Source organism: Battus philenor, unplaced genomic scaffold (assembly GCF_028537555.1).
Source record: "Battus philenor isolate CCGP_79_NKW_IND1 unplaced genomic scaffold, ilBatPhil1.0.hap1 SCAF_15, whole genome shotgun sequence".
NCBI lineage: Eukaryota > Metazoa > Arthropoda > Insecta > Lepidoptera > Papilionidae > Battus > Battus philenor.
The window spans coordinates 409,771-427,152 of record NW_027181677.1 but is presented as its reverse complement, the minus strand read 5'-3'; the positions used below and the strand labels follow the sequence as shown (position 1 = coordinate 427,152).

Here is a 17,382-nt window from a genome sequence, read left to right as displayed (position 1 = left end):
ATTCTTGAAAATGAGTAAAGTATGAATCATAACTGATGTTTAGTCCATAGCAACTAATTAAAATTAGCTACTCAAAGTTGATCTATTAATCAAATACACACAATATTATTAGGATATATGTATAGTAATGTAATTAAAATATTCGTTATGGGCATAATAGTAATTGAAACAGAAAACTTTTACAAGAACAAAAACGCTATATGTAACTTAACAATTTCATATATTAATATATGAATTATACTAACCTCTTAAAAAACAGGATAATATAAAAAATATAACCAAATCAGTTTATCATATTAAAATAAAAGTTTAGAAACAATACGAAACTAGTAAATAGATAAGCAACTGTCCATCGCGTCACAATTTTGAGGTTAGAAGTATCAACACTGACAGCTAGTTTAAATGAAAAACAATTTTATTAAAAACAAATTAAAAAATAGTCTTTCTTAAATAAATTACAATAACTTCTTTTTTATTTGATCATAATTAAAACACAACAAACATATTTCGGTATGTTCTAAATTATTTAACTTTATTTTATTTTTTAAGAAATGGCTCTAAGTACTACCGATCTTTGTCTCTTGTAAATAAAGAAAGAAAGATTTTGCAGTATTGACTTTGTTTACATACTTATGTTAGTTTTTTAACGCTATGTTACATTTACTTTATTTAATATCAGAATAATCAATGAAATTATAATTTGCAATATTTGTAATAAAAAATGGTAGTTTGCAAGTTTTTTCAACAAGGTTACTGCCGATACGGACAGAATTGCCGTTTTGAACATGTATATGGCTCGAAATACTCTTATCATGGTAAGTAGTTAAAAATAATTACAAATATTAGTGATATAAAAGCATTCATTTTTATTAAATTTGTATAAAAATGATTTCTCTGTTCTCAAATTAGTCATTAAATTTTCATGTCAGTTCAATTAGCATAAAAATTAACGTCTAAAATCCCCATGACTCGCGCGTAGAATTTCATAAAACCGGTGAAAGAAATATTCGTACTAAATTTTCAGTTAATGATTTCTGAGATCATTTGATTGGTCAGTACATAAGTAGAAATCTGTTTTGGCTATAGGTGTGCTTACTTGAAAGCTTTAAAACTAGGAATTCAAAGCATTTTTCAGAAAACATTCAACTTTCTAAAACTCCTGTACCTATAACCTATCACTCTGTATATATATCATTTTTTTTATATTTACTTATTACAATATGTTACTGATAAAAAAATATTGCAAAGTAAATATTGTTATAAGGTTGCCAGTAATTTATACCTTCTTCTGCCATTTTGATATATTTTTTTTATCTTACTAAAAAATTACTCAAAATGACATGTTACCAAAAATGTGAACACTTTATAAATTGTTTTTAACAGCTCCTACAACCCAAACGCAGCCAGCACAAACCACGAATGTTGTTACTGATGAACAGCTCGTAAACCAAGTGCAATGTGATATCCAGGCTGCTCTAAAAGGTGGACAATGGATAATATCCAGTTATGCACCGTTCAAGGAGAAACCTATTTACCCCGGACTTTCCGACCTTTCGCCAGAGGAAGCAAGGTTATTGATATATGAAGCTAAAGCAAACAATAACCTTGAACAAGCAGTATGTATTACTTTATATTAATATTTGTCTTGTATTGTCATAATTGCCTGCTTACCTCAAATGACATAGCAAATATTTGCCATGAGGGTAGGCTTAAGTTCAGCCAACTTTGGGGAATTATCTCGAGGAGGCACCCTCGGTGAACAGGTGTAGGTGACCTTGTATGGTACACCCATACACTGAAGTTACATGAATAACAATCTGTCTCTTTGAGGCAAGCTCTCAACAGACTCCACATAACAGTGAAGTAAGCAGATGTTTGTTAAGAAGATTTTGACCAGTTAAAATCCCAGCCTCCAGATTTTGTCAGGGTTACGGTAGCAAGAATTGTGTTTTGTAGAGCTGACAGCTTATTGTAGGTATTTAGCTTGTCGGCAATCCTCATTGTTTGTTTATTGTGCAATGTGTTATCTCCTATAGTTCTCCAATATGGAAGTTCTGGCCTTACCCAGAGGTAGTAGGATTTCAGTAATTATTTATTGTTTTGAAATATAGACAGCTTCCTCTTAGTTACCACACAAAGGATGGAAATGTTTAATTGTAATAACTTGGTATTTTTATATACATTAATAATATTATGCACATATGGTCATTGACAGTGATCACTTCTTGAGAAAAATTTCTTTGGAGTGAGGGCTACAAACGCACCCCAATTGGAGAAGAGCTCACAACAAATTGAGGAATGTTTTTTTTTGTGGTCACTCTAACAATATCTTTAATATAGTGTACAGGATTTTTTTACAGCTACAAGGATTAGTTTAACAATGTCATAGTTTTTACAAGATTTTAATTCTTTCCCGTGTAATTTCTGTTTATTATTCAACAGGTAGCCTACATGGACAATCTCTTCCTAGAGTCAAGACGTAAATATGAGCAGTTATTACAACCGACTGTCAACACAATAAATATATTGCGCAGCTTGTACAAAGGAGAAAATGCTATGCAAGCCTCATCACAAACATTAAACGCTAACAATAATGCATCCTCTATATTCAGAAGTGCAGTGAATAACACCAACACATCTGTCTTCAATCAGAATGCAAACACCAGTATATTTGGCCAAAGCCCAGATAACGGAGCCGCAAAATCAATTTTTGCACAAGCAAATCAAGCAACATTTGGACAACCAAATCCAGTTATGTTTCCAAACTCAAGTGAACCAAAGAGTTTGTTTGCACAAGAGAACCAAAAGATCTTTGGTCAAACACCTGTTAATGCAGCCAGTATCTTTGCTAATGCATCTCAGAATATATTTAGCAAAAGTGAAGCATTTGCACAAAGTAATTCAACATTCCCCAGTCAACCTTCGGAAAATATCTTTCAAAGGCCAGACGTACCTTCTAATGTATTTCAAAAGACAGAACCACAGAGTATTTTTGGTGCAGCTAACAACATTTTTGAACAAGAAAAGAGTGTGAATGATAATTTTTATAGCAATATTGAGGATTTGACACCAGCTGATTTAGAAGCATATAAAAGTAATGAATTTAAATTGGGCTCCATACCAGAAGTACCTCCACCTCAGTCATTATGTGTATAAAGTTTGAAACAAGTTGACTTAATACATTTTTTAATCAAAAAGTGAACTGTAATTTACATTTTTAACTTATCTTCTCATTTTTATTGTATATCATATTTTATCGAAGTATTTTAATGCTTTAAAATGTATCTTGTTATTAATGATTTAATGTAAATATAAAAGTTTTTAATCTTGTCTGTTTTTTTTGACGTAATGACATTTTAAAATGGCGGCATGGCCATTCACATCACTAGAAATATAACAAAACAATCAGTCCCTCGCCAGCTTTTAATGGCCCGCTGCCTTTTGACAATGTTTCGCAAATCAATTCTAGATAACTTTTTATTTGCTAAAAAAATAATCTAGCCAAGTCATATATATAAATACGAGCTATTTGAAAATAACTATTTTTAATGAACGCTCCCCCATAAAATCCATTCTTAGCCAAGTTGTACGACAGGCAAGTTCCTAAAATTTTAAGGCTACGCTAATAACGTGATAATCTCTACGCTAATAACGTGATAAGCTCTAGGCTAATAACGTGATAATCTCTACGCTAAGAACGTGATAACCTCTACGCTAATAATGTGAAAATCTCTACACTGATAACGTGATAATCTCTACGCTAATAACGTGATAATCTCCACGCTGATAACGTGATAACCTCTACGCTAATAACGTGATAAGCTCTAGGCTAATAACGTGATAATCTCTACGCTAAGAACGTGATAACCTCTACGCTAATAATGTGAAAATCTCTACACTGATAACGTGATAATCTCTACGCTAATAACGTGATAATCTCCACGCTGATAACGTGATAACCTCTACGCTAATAACGTGATAAGCTCTAGGCTAATAACGTGATAATCTCTACGCTAAGAACGTGATAACCTCTACGCTAATAATGTGAAAATCTCTACACTGATAACGTGATAATCTCTACGCTAATAACGTGATAATCTCCACGCTGATAACGTGATAACCTCTACGCTAATAACGTGATAATCTCTACGCTAATAACGTGATAACCTCTACGCTAATAACGTGATAACCTCCACACTAAAAACGTGATAACCTCTACGCTAATAACGTGATAATCTCCACGCTAATAACGTGATAACCTCTACGCTAATAACGTGATAACCTCTACGCTAATAACTTGATAACCTCCACACTAAAAACGTGATAACCTCTACGCTAATAAAGTGATAATCTCTACGCTAATAACGTATCTCCACACTAATAACGTGATAATCTCCACGCTAAAAACGTGATAATCTTTACGCTAATAACGTGATAATCTCCACACTAATAACGTGATAATCTCCACGCTAATAACGTAATAACCTTCACACTAAAAACGTGATAACCTCTAAGCTAATAAAGTGATAATCTCTACGCTAATAACGTGATAATCTCCACACTAATAACGTGATAATCTCCACGCTAATAACGTGATAATCTCCACGCTAATAACGTGATAATCTCTACGCTAATAACGTGATAACCTCTACGCTAATAACGTGATAATCACTACACTAACCACATGATAATCTCTGCGCTAATAACGTGATAATCTCACAGCTTTGTAACAAATGCTTGTGGAAACGGCAAGGTGAAGGTGTGCCAAAAATTGTCAAAAGACATTTCCCAGCTCTTTAAACTAATACCTCGCTTTGCGTCGTTTCATTTTGCGTTTTTTTCGAAGTTGCGTGGCTGCTTTATTAATACTAATTTTCACTGTGCGTCGTTAGATTTTCGAGATTGTGTGTGAGCGTTGTTTTGGGTTAGAATGTCAATTTTTTTTAAATATTTTTTGTCAATAGATGGCAGCACTTTTGTTTCTAATTGCGCGATGCTATCAAAACTCGGGGATTCCCTTTCTAACTAAAAACAACGCAATTTGAATGCAGTTTTATTTTCACTATATTTTGCGAATTTTAGAGCTCAGTTTCGATAACGTAGTGTTTTATAATGCAGTGTATTGTGCTTTTTTTAAAAGAGAATAATAAAGGTAAACATTTTTCCAATTTATTTATTGGTAGAGTTGCATTATTTTTGTTTTTTAAATGTTTACTTTGTTCAATTTTCTTTTTAAAAAATAGTATTTTCGTAATCCTGGAACCTATCTTCGATCTTTACATGGTTTGCTATAGAAAATCTTAATAGACTTTGCGGCGTTTAAATTTGCGTCGTGTTTTTTTGGAACGTAACCACGACGCAAAGTGAGGTATTGGTGTACAATAATAATAATAAAGTGGAAATCCAATGAGACGGTGTGTCGTATGTGCAAGTAGTAAGAAAAAGCGTAGTACCATGTTTTAAAATATATCTCACCAAAGCATAAAATATTATACATTGTACAATAAATGCGTTGTAATTCTCGGAAATTTATTGAATAAATCAATAGTTATTTTTAATGTTAATATAATAAAGGTTATTTTTATGTTAATATAATAAAGTAACACACTTTAATAGTAATGAACGTTACGAAAAATAAAACGTTTGTTTTTCTGTATCAATATTTAAAGCAAGTCTTAGTATATATTGATGGCTGCATGAAATACTACCGCAATTACTATAATGGTTGTTTTCAAAATTTATTTAAATAATGATGAAATTTGAAGAAATAAATATCATATTAATAGATCTACAGATGGCGTTTGAAGTAGAATGCCTCGTGTTTTCGTTGGTTTATATATATAAGTAATGTATAACAACGACTTGTGTGCCGCGATATTTTTAGAGTGGCCTCATAATTTATTTATGATAATATTTTACACGCTTACAATAATTATAATAAATTCCAAAAAATAAAGGAAGTACATGTTTTATTTATAAGGCTTTGTAAAAAACTGACTATACCAAACCTTTTTCTGTTAAAAATCCAATTGATCTGTAATAAACGTGATCAGATTAATAAATATAACTCAACAAGGGTTATAAGGCTGCCATTTATAAAATTAATATATTAAATTGACAAAGAAGGTATATAGTGAAAGCTTTTTTTTCGTGGAGTATGTGTTCCATGAATTTACCGCTAATACGGAAACAGTGAATAAGGAATGCTGATTTACCTTGCTACCTTTACTTATAATACCTTGCGAGCATGGTAGAATCAAAAATAAAATAGATTAAAAGTTGAAGCTTAATATGAGTTATAAGTTTTGGGTGATTAAATAAAAAACTAAATCACTTAAATAACGTTTAATATTATTGTATGTGGTTCAATGATCGATCTCGCCGAGGTATATCTGTTTGTCGCTGGATGCGGATAGTACAACAGGCTCCACGCGGTGGAAGTCCACGTCGTTGACGGAGCCGTTGTGTCCGGGCAGCTTGTACAGCACGCGGCGCGACGTCGTGTCCCACACGTACAGGAACCGGTCCGAAGACCCAGCTGCGACCTGGTGACCACCACATTTTTACTTCAATACATTTGGAGTACTATATTCGAGAGTATAGACTAGTAATGGTGAACCTATTATACAAGCTAAAGCTATTATACAAACATAGTAAACCTAGTTTTGTTTTTTTATTATAACAAAACATGTTTTATGTTGTATGAATTATACTTAAAACCAAGCAGAGATACCTCTATAGATAAACATTTTTAAGTTTATGTTTAAATATTACAATATCTTTAATTTATTCAAATCACTGGGTAGACCTTTGTATAACAATAACCTCAAAAAATACAGTTTTTTGACTATATGAATATAGTAGGTACCTTGGAGCCATCAGCAGACCAGGCACACCGGAGTAGATTCCTCTCGAAATTATGCTGATGCCCAGACATGAGCTTCACGCAGCGCTCTGAGGGGGCGAATGGCCGGATGTCCCAAATGCGAAGCGTGTTGTCCATCGAGTTGGACAGCAGGTATGAACCATCATATGACAGTGATAAGCCTGTACAAAAATTTCAAATTAACAATCAAACATATGCCATATTTGAATGTCCAACATCCCAGTTTTTAATCATGGTTGCTGCAAAATTAAAATTTGAAGGGACCATGGTCTTCACTGTCATCATCATATCAACCGATACAGGCCCGCTGCCAGGCATAGGCTTCTCCCGAAATTGGCTGCACGTTCAGTGATATCCTGCGACATTGAGCACATTATTTGTCAATTAAGTGGGGTCTCTACCCACGACAAATCTTCTTTCTCATGGTCACCACTTGAGAACCTTTCGGCAGCAACAGCCGTGGTTTACATTAATGATGTTCCCTGCGTACTGCCATTTCAGATGAGCAATTCTTCTAGTTTCGGTGACCATGGTTCTTCTACGGATCTGTTCATTTTTTATTCAATCTCGCAAAACAGCTCCCAACATAGCCCTTTCTATTGTTCTCAGGATGATCATAAGCCTTCTGATAAAGCCCATTGTTAATAACCATATCTAAAGTATATATGAACACCACCAGCAGCTAACACCAGTTAAATACCTTGCGATAATAATCTTTTCTAAGTTTTTGTTCACAAATATTGCCTAATGGTAAAGTTAAAACTGTAGACTATAAGGAACAATATATTGTCACTCTTTTAAAAATTCATTACAATGGCGACCAATTAAAAGGACTATTTTATGCATTCTGAAGGGCTAATTGCTTTTGACCACAGACAGAGAAGATAATATTTGGTTGGTATCATGTATATATATATCATGTATATGGTCAACAGTTATAATATGTTGACTTTTAGAATGAACTGCAGTGCACCATTGTTCCTCATTGGTTAACCCATGCATAATTTGTGCGCATGGGAATTAGACAGAGATAAGAACAGATACTTAAGACGAGAAGCCTACAAACACTTATAACATGTTACCTGTTATTGTGTCTGTATGTCCTTTAATTTTGTATGACAGCTGGTTGTTTCTAATATCCCACACATTGATCACATTGTCCAAGCCCCCTGAGATGATTTTCTCAGCGGTATCGTTAAACAGCACTGATGTGACGGGGTACCCGCTGTCAAATGAGGCTATCGGATTTCTCTTCCTGGCATCCCATAGCTTTATTGTGTTGTCATCTGAAGCTGAGACCAGAAGCTCTGGTCCTCTTCTTGCACCTGTAAGAAATAATTTATCATGATCTATATGTCAGTTAATACATGCCTCTGCAAAGCATAGGCCTCCTCCAAAGACCCTTGTATCTGCACCCAGCTACATCCTTCGACTTTGACTAAGTTGCCCGTCCATTTAGAGGGGGAACTACCCACATATCTCTTGAGGACTACTGTCACCTTAGTTTTTCTGCATATTTCCTCATTTTATTACTTGTAGTATACTTTCCTTGTTTTTAATTAATCGAGTCGAGTTTGGATTTTATTTTCCCTATGAATGCTAAACTTGAATTAACACATTCCATGTGGCACATATATGAACCCTGCTGCATTTTCCATTCAGACCATTTGCAGTTGTCATTGAAAAACAAAGAATTCTTAATAAATGAATTGTAGGGTCGAATATAGATAATTTCACATCACATATGTAATGCATAGTAAAATTTATAACTTTTTCTCACTAATTATAGCTTTGCAGTATTGAAAAAGTATAAAGCATACATCTGACTTTATTGATTTTTAAAGTTTGGGTTGTATACGCCCCATGGGACTTGAAAGGAAAATCTTCAAAAATTGGCATGGCACGGAACATGTTAAGCAATAGCCCAGGCCAGAAAAACAAAGGCAAGGACACTAATGTCTGTGGAACATTAATCATAATAACATTAAAAAAAACAAATGATATTGCAAAACTAGTAGTAAGGTCTCTAATTGTCAATCAACAATTTTTAATCACCCAACTATTTAATGTTTTAAATGTGGCCCTTGTCAGTTTTAAATGACAATAGTAATCTAATATATAAAATTCTCGTGTCATGGTGTTCAAACTTAAACTCCTCTGAAACGGCTCGACCGATTTTTACCAAATTTTATATGCGCATTCAGTAGGTATGAGAATCGGCTACTATCTATTTTCCATACCCCTAAGTGATAAGGGTTGTTCACCGTTAAAATTTTTTTTTTAATTTTTTCACAAACACACTTTTTTGTTTATATTTTTTTATGATACAGCATACAAACATACATACAACCCTAAATTTTCACCCCTTTACGATCAACACTTATTTTTTATTTGTAAATTAAAAACTTTATTTTTTTTTTGCAAAACAATGTTTGCGGGATCAGCTAGTTAGTCTATAAATTTGTGTACGAAACATCTGGTATGTGTGATATTGTTATAAACATATGATAATAAAACAAATTACCTGATACAGAGTTAACAAAATTGGCATGACCCTTTAACTTCTTTATCCTTGTACCAGTTGGCACATCCCATACAGCCACTGTGTTATCTGTTGCACACGTGTACAGGTGGGACCCGTCCGGTGAGAAGCATAGTTCCATGACGGCACCGGTGTGTCCTTTCAACACCATTACATTCTCACATTGTCCATACACATTCCATAAAACTGCAATTTTAGATTAAATTAATATTATATCTATAACAGCAAACAAGCCGTGCAGAATTGATAGCCGCTGAGGCCTTAAGGTGGTATACAAAAGGTTAACAGATGATTTATATAAACACTGGATACATGCAGTCTTATTGGAAATCTTTGGGGGAAAGTGGTATATCCAGGATGCTTTACTGCTGAAATGATTTGGTGATAATATTTACAACTTAACACTAAAGATTTATTCTGTTCATGTTAATAACTATTGCTAAAGAATGCCTTCAACTGGTCATTGTAAACTTGACTTTCTATTTAGAATAAGTTTTATTAGTTATATTGTGTGGTCTGTGTTCAATGATCATTCACTAGATATGTAACACATACAAGATATACAATTTAAAACATTCCAAAGATTAATTTTATAATACATACTACAATTCCAGGTTAATGTGTTAATTATATAAGAATACTGTGCGCCCAAAAGATTTTGTAAGGAACAGACATATCCTACAATCAAAAATCAAGGTTCAAATGCTTTAAAGCTTTTACAATCACCCTGTAAAGTGACAGCTCTGAAATACATTAATTTATTTTTCTGTTGGCATGTAACACAGACCTATTACTTACATATATAACCTATATTATATACTAACTATATACTATAACCTATTACTTATATATATAACCTATAACATATATATTTATGTTATAACTTGGCAGTACACTCTGGCACTGGTCAATATTTTATATTGATATGTGGTATTATGAATTTTTCAGAAAGAGTTGACCATACATTAATTGATAGCAAATGAACTATATATTTAAACCTTTAATTAATTTGTAATTTAATATTGTTAAAAGATAGATACCTCTTTTATATTTTTGATATAATTTAATAACTGCAAACTTGATTCATGTATATTGATAATTTTTAAAAAATTTAAGTAGTTCTGTGCAAGGTAGAAAGTAACTTCAATTACTTGTGACTTACATATTTGCCTATCAAACCCTGCGGACGCCAAATGCTTGCCTTCTGGATGAAATTTGGCCGTGAAAATCTCACCCTGGTGCCCTTCTAATAACATTATTGGGGCATATAAATTGGATGTTCGCGGCACCTGAAAGTTTTAGATTTTGTCGTTGTATTATAGTACAAGAAAAAAATTTAAAACTATATACAGATATATCATTTTTTGTTATCTTTTTAAAAATTAGAACTTATACTTACATTAGAGGTTACAACAGCTTTTTCTCTAGTTCCTACCACTGATATCTCGTGGCGGATTTTCTTTGCAGGCACCATAGAATAATCATCAGCTTTTCGTTTAATCTCCATTTCAGGCATATTTAACTATTTTTTAATACTTCAGAAAATAAACATAAAATCAAATTGTTTTGACTTTTGACAGATTGAAAGTTTGATGATCTTTTTATTTTACAGTATACAGAACGAACATAGTTAAAACGTACTTAAAGCCATATAAATTTTCAAAAATATTTTTTAAAATGTAATTACAACTAAATTCCCAATTATTTTAAAATAAAGTTAATAAGGAAGAAAACTAAATTAGTTATACAGTGTACTTTAAATATTCAATTTCTGGCATTTTTTAATAAAATCATACTACTTACGCACTTTAAGTAAATTAATCAGACCAATATTTGTAGAAGACATCATAAGCACTTTTTTTTTCAAAACCCGTAAGTAATTTTTTTTTAATTTTATGTATTGCATAGTGAAATAAAGATATCCATACGTGTTTTAATATCCTAAACATAATTTAACTACAGGATAAGTTAATATGGTCATTGTTTGACACGCAGTTAGTTCCTAACAGTAATAAAAAATTAAATTTTCAAACATAATATTAACGTTATGGTCCAAGGCATTTTTTGGTTCTGAGAAGTTCACGACAGATTCTTTACAAGTTTATTACACTTTGATTAAGAAATTATTTAATTTAAGAGTATTTTTTTCAAACGTTTCATTTTACCTGAACCTTTCGCAGCTTCATTTTTTTAACTATTGGTCCTATTCCATTATTATTCATTGCTTGTAATATTTTGTTTCAAACAATTATCTTATTGTATTAAAAGATATACTTAAAATATTTCATAAAACTGATGGTTGAGTTATATGTATTTTTATTGACAAAATATAGACTACGCCATTTTGTCAAAAATATTTTTGCTGCATTAGTACCAATTAATGAAATACGTTGTGCATTTTTGGTATTAACTCTGTTTGATACAGTATATCTGAAAAAGCTTCAGGAATTATGTGAAATTTTGTGAATTATGATCAGCGTACTAAGATGATAAAAGAAAATGTATTACCAACGAATATAGTAACACTTGACAGTAATTGTCAAATATAATAATTTTAAAAATTTCAAAATATAAAATTTTAACAAATTTTCTATAATTTATGAATAAAATATGAGTTGAGAAAATGGATAAACTGCAACTTACTCTAGCAATAATTAAACCTCACGCAGTGCAAAATCCCGTCGCGGTTTCCTACATAAGAAACATTCTAAAACAAAGATTCGTGGTTCTGAAAACTAGAAGGATTATTTTGGATCCTGAGGAAGCCGGTGATTTTTACAAAGAACATGAAGGGAAATTCTTTTATAATCGCTTGGTTACCTTCATGGCTAGGTACGAATTTTGACGCTGACTTTATTCAACAACACATCATTAACTTACTATTACAATTAAAACTTCGTGGCGTAAAACTTTTAACTATATATTATTTATAGCAGTAAAACTTATGGAGTTGCTAGATGTGGAGAAAGTGGACCTCGCGCTTAAAGACTTTCTGGGCTGTACAACAAGGACTGTTATGTGCATTGTAGGGAGTCCACAATGTGGACAGACGACTTTGTTACGGTCGTTGAAAGAAGATGGACGCAGGCGACTTCTAGCCATTCCTATAGGAAATAATTAGGTAGGCCATTGGATGTCCAATGGCTAAAATTATGATGATGAAATAGCAATGTCTGCTTATTGTACATAATGATCCTACTTTTTATCTGTCCATTTATCATTTGATAGTTTCTTCCATAATATCTTAACTGTGTCTAATAAATCTTCATAGTTTTCTACTGTGATGAATTAAAGCTTTCATGAATATATATATGCAATAAAATTTTGAAAATTTCAGTGGATGCATTGACCTGCATGTTATAGGACACACAAACGCAATAGACTTGTGGAGGCGGATGCTTGGTCCAACAAAGGTATACAAAGCACAATTCCAAGATCCTGGAAGTTTGAGAGCCATGTTTGGGATATCTGACACAAGAAATGTTGCACATGGATCAGGTAATCTATTTTTCTATCTCTATGTTTCATTGTGAATATGCCTGCCATTGTTTAGTTTAACAGATGTGGCATTTTTAAGGTTTGTTAAGGCAGCTCTGTACCAGGTTGTACTTGATTGCCAATCTTTCAATTTATTTGCAAGGCTTGACAGTATTTATTCATTTCTTCATGTTGGCTGATAGATGCCCGTAGCTCAATACAAGCCTTGCTCAAAGATCATAATGACCAGTCTTGCATTGCCAGCATCCAGCAAATTATCACAACTTTCATTATGTCATCAGTTCATCTAATGGGGGCTTACCAACAATCTACTGGTTGTGGTCGCTATTTGAGAACCTTTCACCTTCTATAGCTGTTGGATACATCGGTGACTTTGATTCTTCTGTAGGTCTTATTGCTGATTGCATCACACAACAAAACTGTGAGCATAGCCCTCTGGGTGACCATGACAAGTAATAATCCATGTCATCATCAGCAATACAAATCAACCTTCGTCTTCAGACTGCATCACAGTTGAATTTATATTATTTGTAATATCATAATTTCACTGTGTGTATCTGCATTGTCCTCAGTGTTTTAACTCAAAAAATTTATTAATTTGTTCACATGTGTACGAAACATTTTTAATCAGAATGATTCGAGAAAAAGATTCAAGTGATGAATCGTTATTCATGTAATTATAATTTAATTCCAGATTCAGCATTGTCTGCTGAGAGGGAGATCAAATTCTTCTTCCCCGATTTTTCCTTCTACGACTGGCACAACGGTGATGAAGTCAGGTTCAGGAAAGGCCCCATAATCTTCAACCACTACTTGTTCCAACATGTCAGAAAATTGTAGTGATATACATTTAATGTTATAGTTAATAGTCCAAAGATTTATTTTGTTAATTTTTAAATTATAGAAATTTAATTTCTAACCCAAAAGTCTCAGTCTTTAATTTTTAGCTGCAATAAACATGTCAATGCGGGCTGCATTACCAAGCCTTTCTAAAATTGAATTTATTTTATTGGCTTTCTCCATCATATTGTTATAAAATTAATACGTTTTTAAATTAATTAATTTTATAACAATATAATGGACTTTGAATTGGAATATTTTGATTGTCATGCAAAATAATACTGATTGAAAGATATATTTTTATATTGAGAAATTTCAGCTCTTTATGACAATTTGTCTTTGTTTGTACTTATTGTAAATTATTAATAATGTTTCCTAATGTACGAGCTTGCCAAAAATTTTAGAAATCAAAGTTGTACCTCTACTTGTAGGCTATACAAAGCTATCGCCTTTTACTCATATATATATTATATGTAGCAGTTGATAAAGGGCACACATTAACTCTGTAAAGCTAGTAGCTCACTTGTCAGAAAATACTTTTAAAGCCTTCACACCTATGCCTATTCACAATCAGTATATAGTGATTTCACTGAAATATATTGAATAAGTTATTGTATTTAAATGCGAAGGGCAAATAAACAGTAATTAATTTTATTATAAAAGTTATACATTCACACTTTAAAAGCTTTTACATATATAACCAATCACCCTGTATATTTTAGACAAATATATCATTTCAAATTGCCCATTTTAATCATAGATAGAAAGTGTATCAATGAAGCAAATAAATATGAAGATGATAAAACATGTATTTAGAATTCCAAAACACTGTATAACATATAAACAAATGTCATTTATATTTATTACAAGGAACCATAGACAACAATCATTAATACTAACAAATACATTACAAATTACATTATACATTCCACAAAAATTTAAACATTAAGTACACATCTATATATAATACTGGCAGGAGGTGATTTGATATCTGTTAAAGAAAGTTGGACTAGTAATTTAAGGCATTTCCTAGTTAAGGTTTTTTTGTCTTCAAGAGGTGTTGTATGTATATGTTATTTATTCACCTATTTTGACAAAGACTTTCGGCCGGGAGAACACTTTGATGCCCTCCTCGAGCTTTGCTAGTTGTTTTTCCAACTCCATTTTTCTATTGCGCATCCGCAGCGTGTCTGTCTTCACAGGCATCTTGTTCAATTCACTTACAAGTTCTGCGAAACCTAAAAATTCAATGAAACCCATTTATAATATAAAACAGATGTCCAAAAATATACATCGTTGTCCGGTGCTGTATATATCCAGCGACTTTACTTGATCTTTGTCATTGGTCTACCTAGTGGGGACCCAACCCACACCCTGTCTACCGACTTGTGGTCGCCACTCGAGCACCTTACGGCTCCAACGTCGTAAAAGTATTATTAAAGAAAAATTTTGCACTGCCATATAACTTGGTCAATCTTATCTCAATAGAAAAAGTAAATTGATGTGATATGTCTTAGTGATTGCATTATTTTTGACATCATTTCAGCTCATAGACGCCCACTGTAAGGCATATGCCTGTAAAGACATCTATGAGGGGGATGTTCCTCAATTGTCATGCTTGATGATAGGCAGGTAGACAATCAGTGTGGTATTAAGGTATGCAAAGGATGCTGCTGCTTATCTACTCCATACTTGTTTGGGTCCAGTGGCAAACCTATGTAATTAATGAACATTGCCATTTTAGTGACATGAGTGTAATTGGTAAAATTAAAAATAATAATAATACAAACTATTTCTAAGCATTCGTAATGTTTCCTTTCTTTCCGTATCTGGCAGTGGAACATGTCCAGGCGGGCATGTGGTAGAATCGTCAGCTTTCGCCCCTTCTATTTCTTTAGGTCCTTGCTCCTTGCGATCATGTAAGTATTTAGGCAATACGCCTTTCTGATAACCTGCAAAATAACTTTCATTTAATTTTTATGATAAAGTAAGAAAAATCTTAATATTTCTTTAGTGTTTGTTCTCTTGGATGACAATGTCCACTTCCTACTTTCTGCTTCTGGTTCTTTGGGCATTAAATATTTGTACCATATCAGTTCTGTTTATTAGGTTTTCTAATATAAGCTACATTCTTATCTATCTTATCCATATTCCTTTAAAGGTATGCTGTCAGCAAGTAGTGTTGTGCGAATTGAGGACTACTTGGCAACCAGGAGCAACACAGGCTTCTCTTGACTGTCTTTGATTGGGAGCAGGCGAGGCAAATGGTTTGGCCAAGAGTATTTGTGTAATGAGTTTGATGCATCACAGCTGACACGTTCCTGAATGGAAAATTCTTAGTGGTGGAATAAGATAATCTGATTAAGACAGAAATATATGATTTTGTGGTAAAATTTTGTATTAAATTTAATTACCAGAAGGTAAATAAGGATCTTTTCCTTTTCTTTCTAATATAGCGTTTAGGCGACTATGATTTTTATCTATCTCCAGTCCTTCTTCTGGTGTTCGGTTCCTTTGTACAGGAGACATGTTTCTGTAGCTTGCCGAATCACCACTTGCATTTGCTTTAGTTTCATTGTCCTCCAATTCTTTTTTTGGATATATCATGGTCAATTTAGTGCTTTCGGCCAGCTTCTGTGCCAGATTGGACTCAATGGTTTGGCAGCCAATGTCCCTAACACCGAGCGAGCATTCAGAACCGGCGTCATCCTCATCGTCAGGAGGTTCTTCTGCAGGTTTAGACTTAGTTTGCCTCAGCTCTTTTCGTTTTAAAAACTCAGCCATGTCGCCCTTTTTAATTCGGATATCCGGACGCCTTTTCCGAAAGGTGGGTGATGCGTTCTTGGCGACGTTCAAAGTCGGTTTCACGCGGCCGGACGATGAAGATTTCATGTGGTTTACGGAACTCTCCGGCGCCGATGCGATCAGTTGTCGTGAATGGTGAACATTTTTTCCGGCTCCGTCTTGGTCTCTAGGCGATTTACCCTGAATAAATTTAAGCTGTTTCATGTTTTCTTTAATAAAGTTTTTTTTCTGCTCCTTCTCTGAAAATTCATCCGGACAATATCAATAAATTACTAAAAAAATTAACATAAAAATTAAATGCAACGAATTTTTCTTGACACTTACTGGGCTCAGGGAATACACCTTTTAAAGTGTACATTGTCAGTAAACAACAAGTTTCAGGCACAGTAAATATACACTCATTATTTTTCGGTCATTTTAACAAAGTCAATTGTTTAATAAACTAAAGTTTTTAACATCTTTTGCGCTTCTAATATTCTGCGATTAAATCCTGTCACTTATTTTTGGCGTTCTGTTTTTGTCACGTTTATTTTTCAAATAGCTGTCAAAACAGAAATCCATAGCTAATGTTATTTCCGGCCATGCTTTTTAATCGAATAACCGTATTTTATGTTATTCCAGAAATATGCGCCGGTATCTCTAACGAGCTTTTTATGACACGAACATTCTGATACAGTTATCTAATTTTGATAAAAATAAATCTAATTTTGGTAAGTGCACAGATTATGGGTAGTATATAAGCAAATACCAGAACGTTATTGGGTAAGTTGGTTAAATTTTGATCTCTGGTGTGCAAAAATTTACAAAGACA

At 33.0% G+C, this 17,382-nt stretch overlaps 4 protein-coding genes across 4 annotated transcripts; 2 read left to right on the top strand and 2 right to left on the bottom strand.

Annotated features, from left to right (window-relative positions):
- The first annotated feature begins 644 nt into the window (after positions 1 to 644).
- LOC137918878 (nucleoporin NUP42-like) lies at positions 645 to 3,256 on the top strand. The gene is made up of 3 exons (XM_068761807.1): positions 645 to 815; positions 1,384 to 1,616; positions 2,443 to 3,256. Exons 1-3 carry the CDS (start codon positions 722 to 724, stop codon positions 3,154 to 3,156), a joined length of 1,041 nt encoding a protein of 346 aa, XP_068617908.1. The 5' UTR covers positions 645 to 721; the 3' UTR covers positions 3,157 to 3,256.
- A 3,080-nt stretch (positions 3,257 to 6,336) lies between these two features.
- On the bottom strand, positions 6,337 to 11,000 carry LOC137918829 (U5 small nuclear ribonucleoprotein 40 kDa protein). Its single transcript, XM_068761747.1, has 6 exons — positions 10,828 to 11,000; positions 10,591 to 10,717; positions 9,411 to 9,614; positions 7,969 to 8,211; positions 6,869 to 7,047; positions 6,337 to 6,545 (listed from the first exon to the last, which is right to left on the bottom strand). Exons 1-6 carry the CDS (start codon positions 10,942 to 10,944, stop codon positions 6,366 to 6,368), a joined length of 1,050 nt encoding a protein of 349 aa, XP_068617848.1. The 5' UTR covers positions 10,945 to 11,000; the 3' UTR covers positions 6,337 to 6,365.
- Positions 11,001 to 11,977: 977 nt separating this feature from the next.
- LOC137918906 (nucleoside diphosphate kinase 6-like) lies at positions 11,978 to 13,824 on the top strand. Its single transcript, XM_068761841.1, has 3 exons — positions 11,978 to 12,260; positions 12,766 to 12,926; positions 13,621 to 13,824. The coding sequence occupies exons 1-3, from the start codon at positions 12,052 to 12,054 to the stop codon at positions 13,764 to 13,766; spliced, it is 516 nt and encodes a 171-aa protein (XP_068617942.1). The 5' UTR covers positions 11,978 to 12,051; the 3' UTR covers positions 13,767 to 13,824.
- An 806-nt stretch (positions 13,825 to 14,630) lies between these two features.
- Positions 14,631 to 17,120, bottom strand: LOC137918859 (enkurin domain-containing protein 1-like). Its single transcript, XM_068761786.1, has 4 exons — positions 16,896 to 17,120; positions 16,181 to 16,810; positions 15,557 to 15,718; positions 14,631 to 15,004 (listed from the first exon to the last, which is right to left on the bottom strand). The coding sequence occupies exons 1-4, from the start codon at positions 16,927 to 16,929 to the stop codon at positions 14,844 to 14,846; spliced, it is 987 nt and encodes a 328-aa protein (XP_068617887.1). The 5' UTR covers positions 16,930 to 17,120; the 3' UTR covers positions 14,631 to 14,843.
- Positions 17,121 to 17,382: the final 262 nt, after the last annotated feature.

What these genes read in the sequence shown, in the direction of transcription:
- LOC137918878 (XM_068761807.1), top strand. Translation starts at nt 722, where the DNA reads ATGGTAGTTTGCAAGTTTTTTCAACAAGGTTACTGCCGATACGGACAG. An exon ending in CTCGAAATACTCTTATCATG is followed by an intron (nt 816 to 1,383) that starts GTAAGTAGTTAA and finishes TGTTTTTAACAG; the next exon opens with CTCCTACAACCCAAACGCAG. An exon ending in ACAATAACCTTGAACAAGCA is followed by an intron (nt 1,617 to 2,442) that starts GTATGTATTACT and finishes ATTATTCAACAG; the next exon opens with GTAGCCTACATGGACAATCT.
- LOC137918829 (XM_068761747.1), bottom strand. Translation starts at nt 10,944, where the DNA reads ATGCCTGAAATGGAGATTAAACGAAAAGCTGATGATTATTCTATGGTG. An exon ending in AAGCTGTTGTAACCTCTAAT is followed by an intron (nt 10,718 to 10,827) that starts GTAAGTATAAGT and finishes TAAAACTTTCAG; the next exon opens with GTGCCGCGAACATCCAATTT. An exon ending in AGGGTTTGATAGGCAAATAT is followed by an intron (nt 9,615 to 10,590) that starts GTAAGTCACAAG and finishes CTAAAATTGCAG; the next exon opens with TTTTATGGAATGTGTATGGA.
- LOC137918906 (XM_068761841.1), top strand. Translation starts at nt 12,052, where the DNA reads ATGGATAAACTGCAACTTACTCTAGCAATAATTAAACCTCACGCAGTG. An exon ending in TTGGTTACCTTCATGGCTAG is followed by an intron (nt 12,261 to 12,765) that starts GTACGAATTTTG and finishes TGAAAATTTCAG; the next exon opens with TGGATGCATTGACCTGCATG. An exon ending in AAATGTTGCACATGGATCAG is followed by an intron (nt 12,927 to 13,620) that starts GTAATCTATTTT and finishes ATTTAATTCCAG; the next exon opens with ATTCAGCATTGTCTGCTGAG.
- LOC137918859 (XM_068761786.1), bottom strand. Translation starts at nt 16,929, where the DNA reads ATGTACACTTTAAAAGGTGTATTCCCTGAGCCCA. An exon ending in AGATCCTTATTTACCTTCTG is followed by an intron (nt 15,719 to 16,180) that starts GTAATTAAATTT and finishes GTTATTTTGCAG; the next exon opens with GTTATCAGAAAGGCGTATTG. An exon ending in ATTACGAATGCTTAGAAATA is followed by an intron (nt 15,005 to 15,556) that starts GTTTGTATTATT and finishes TTGAATTTTTAG; the next exon opens with GTTTCGCAGAACTTGTAAGT.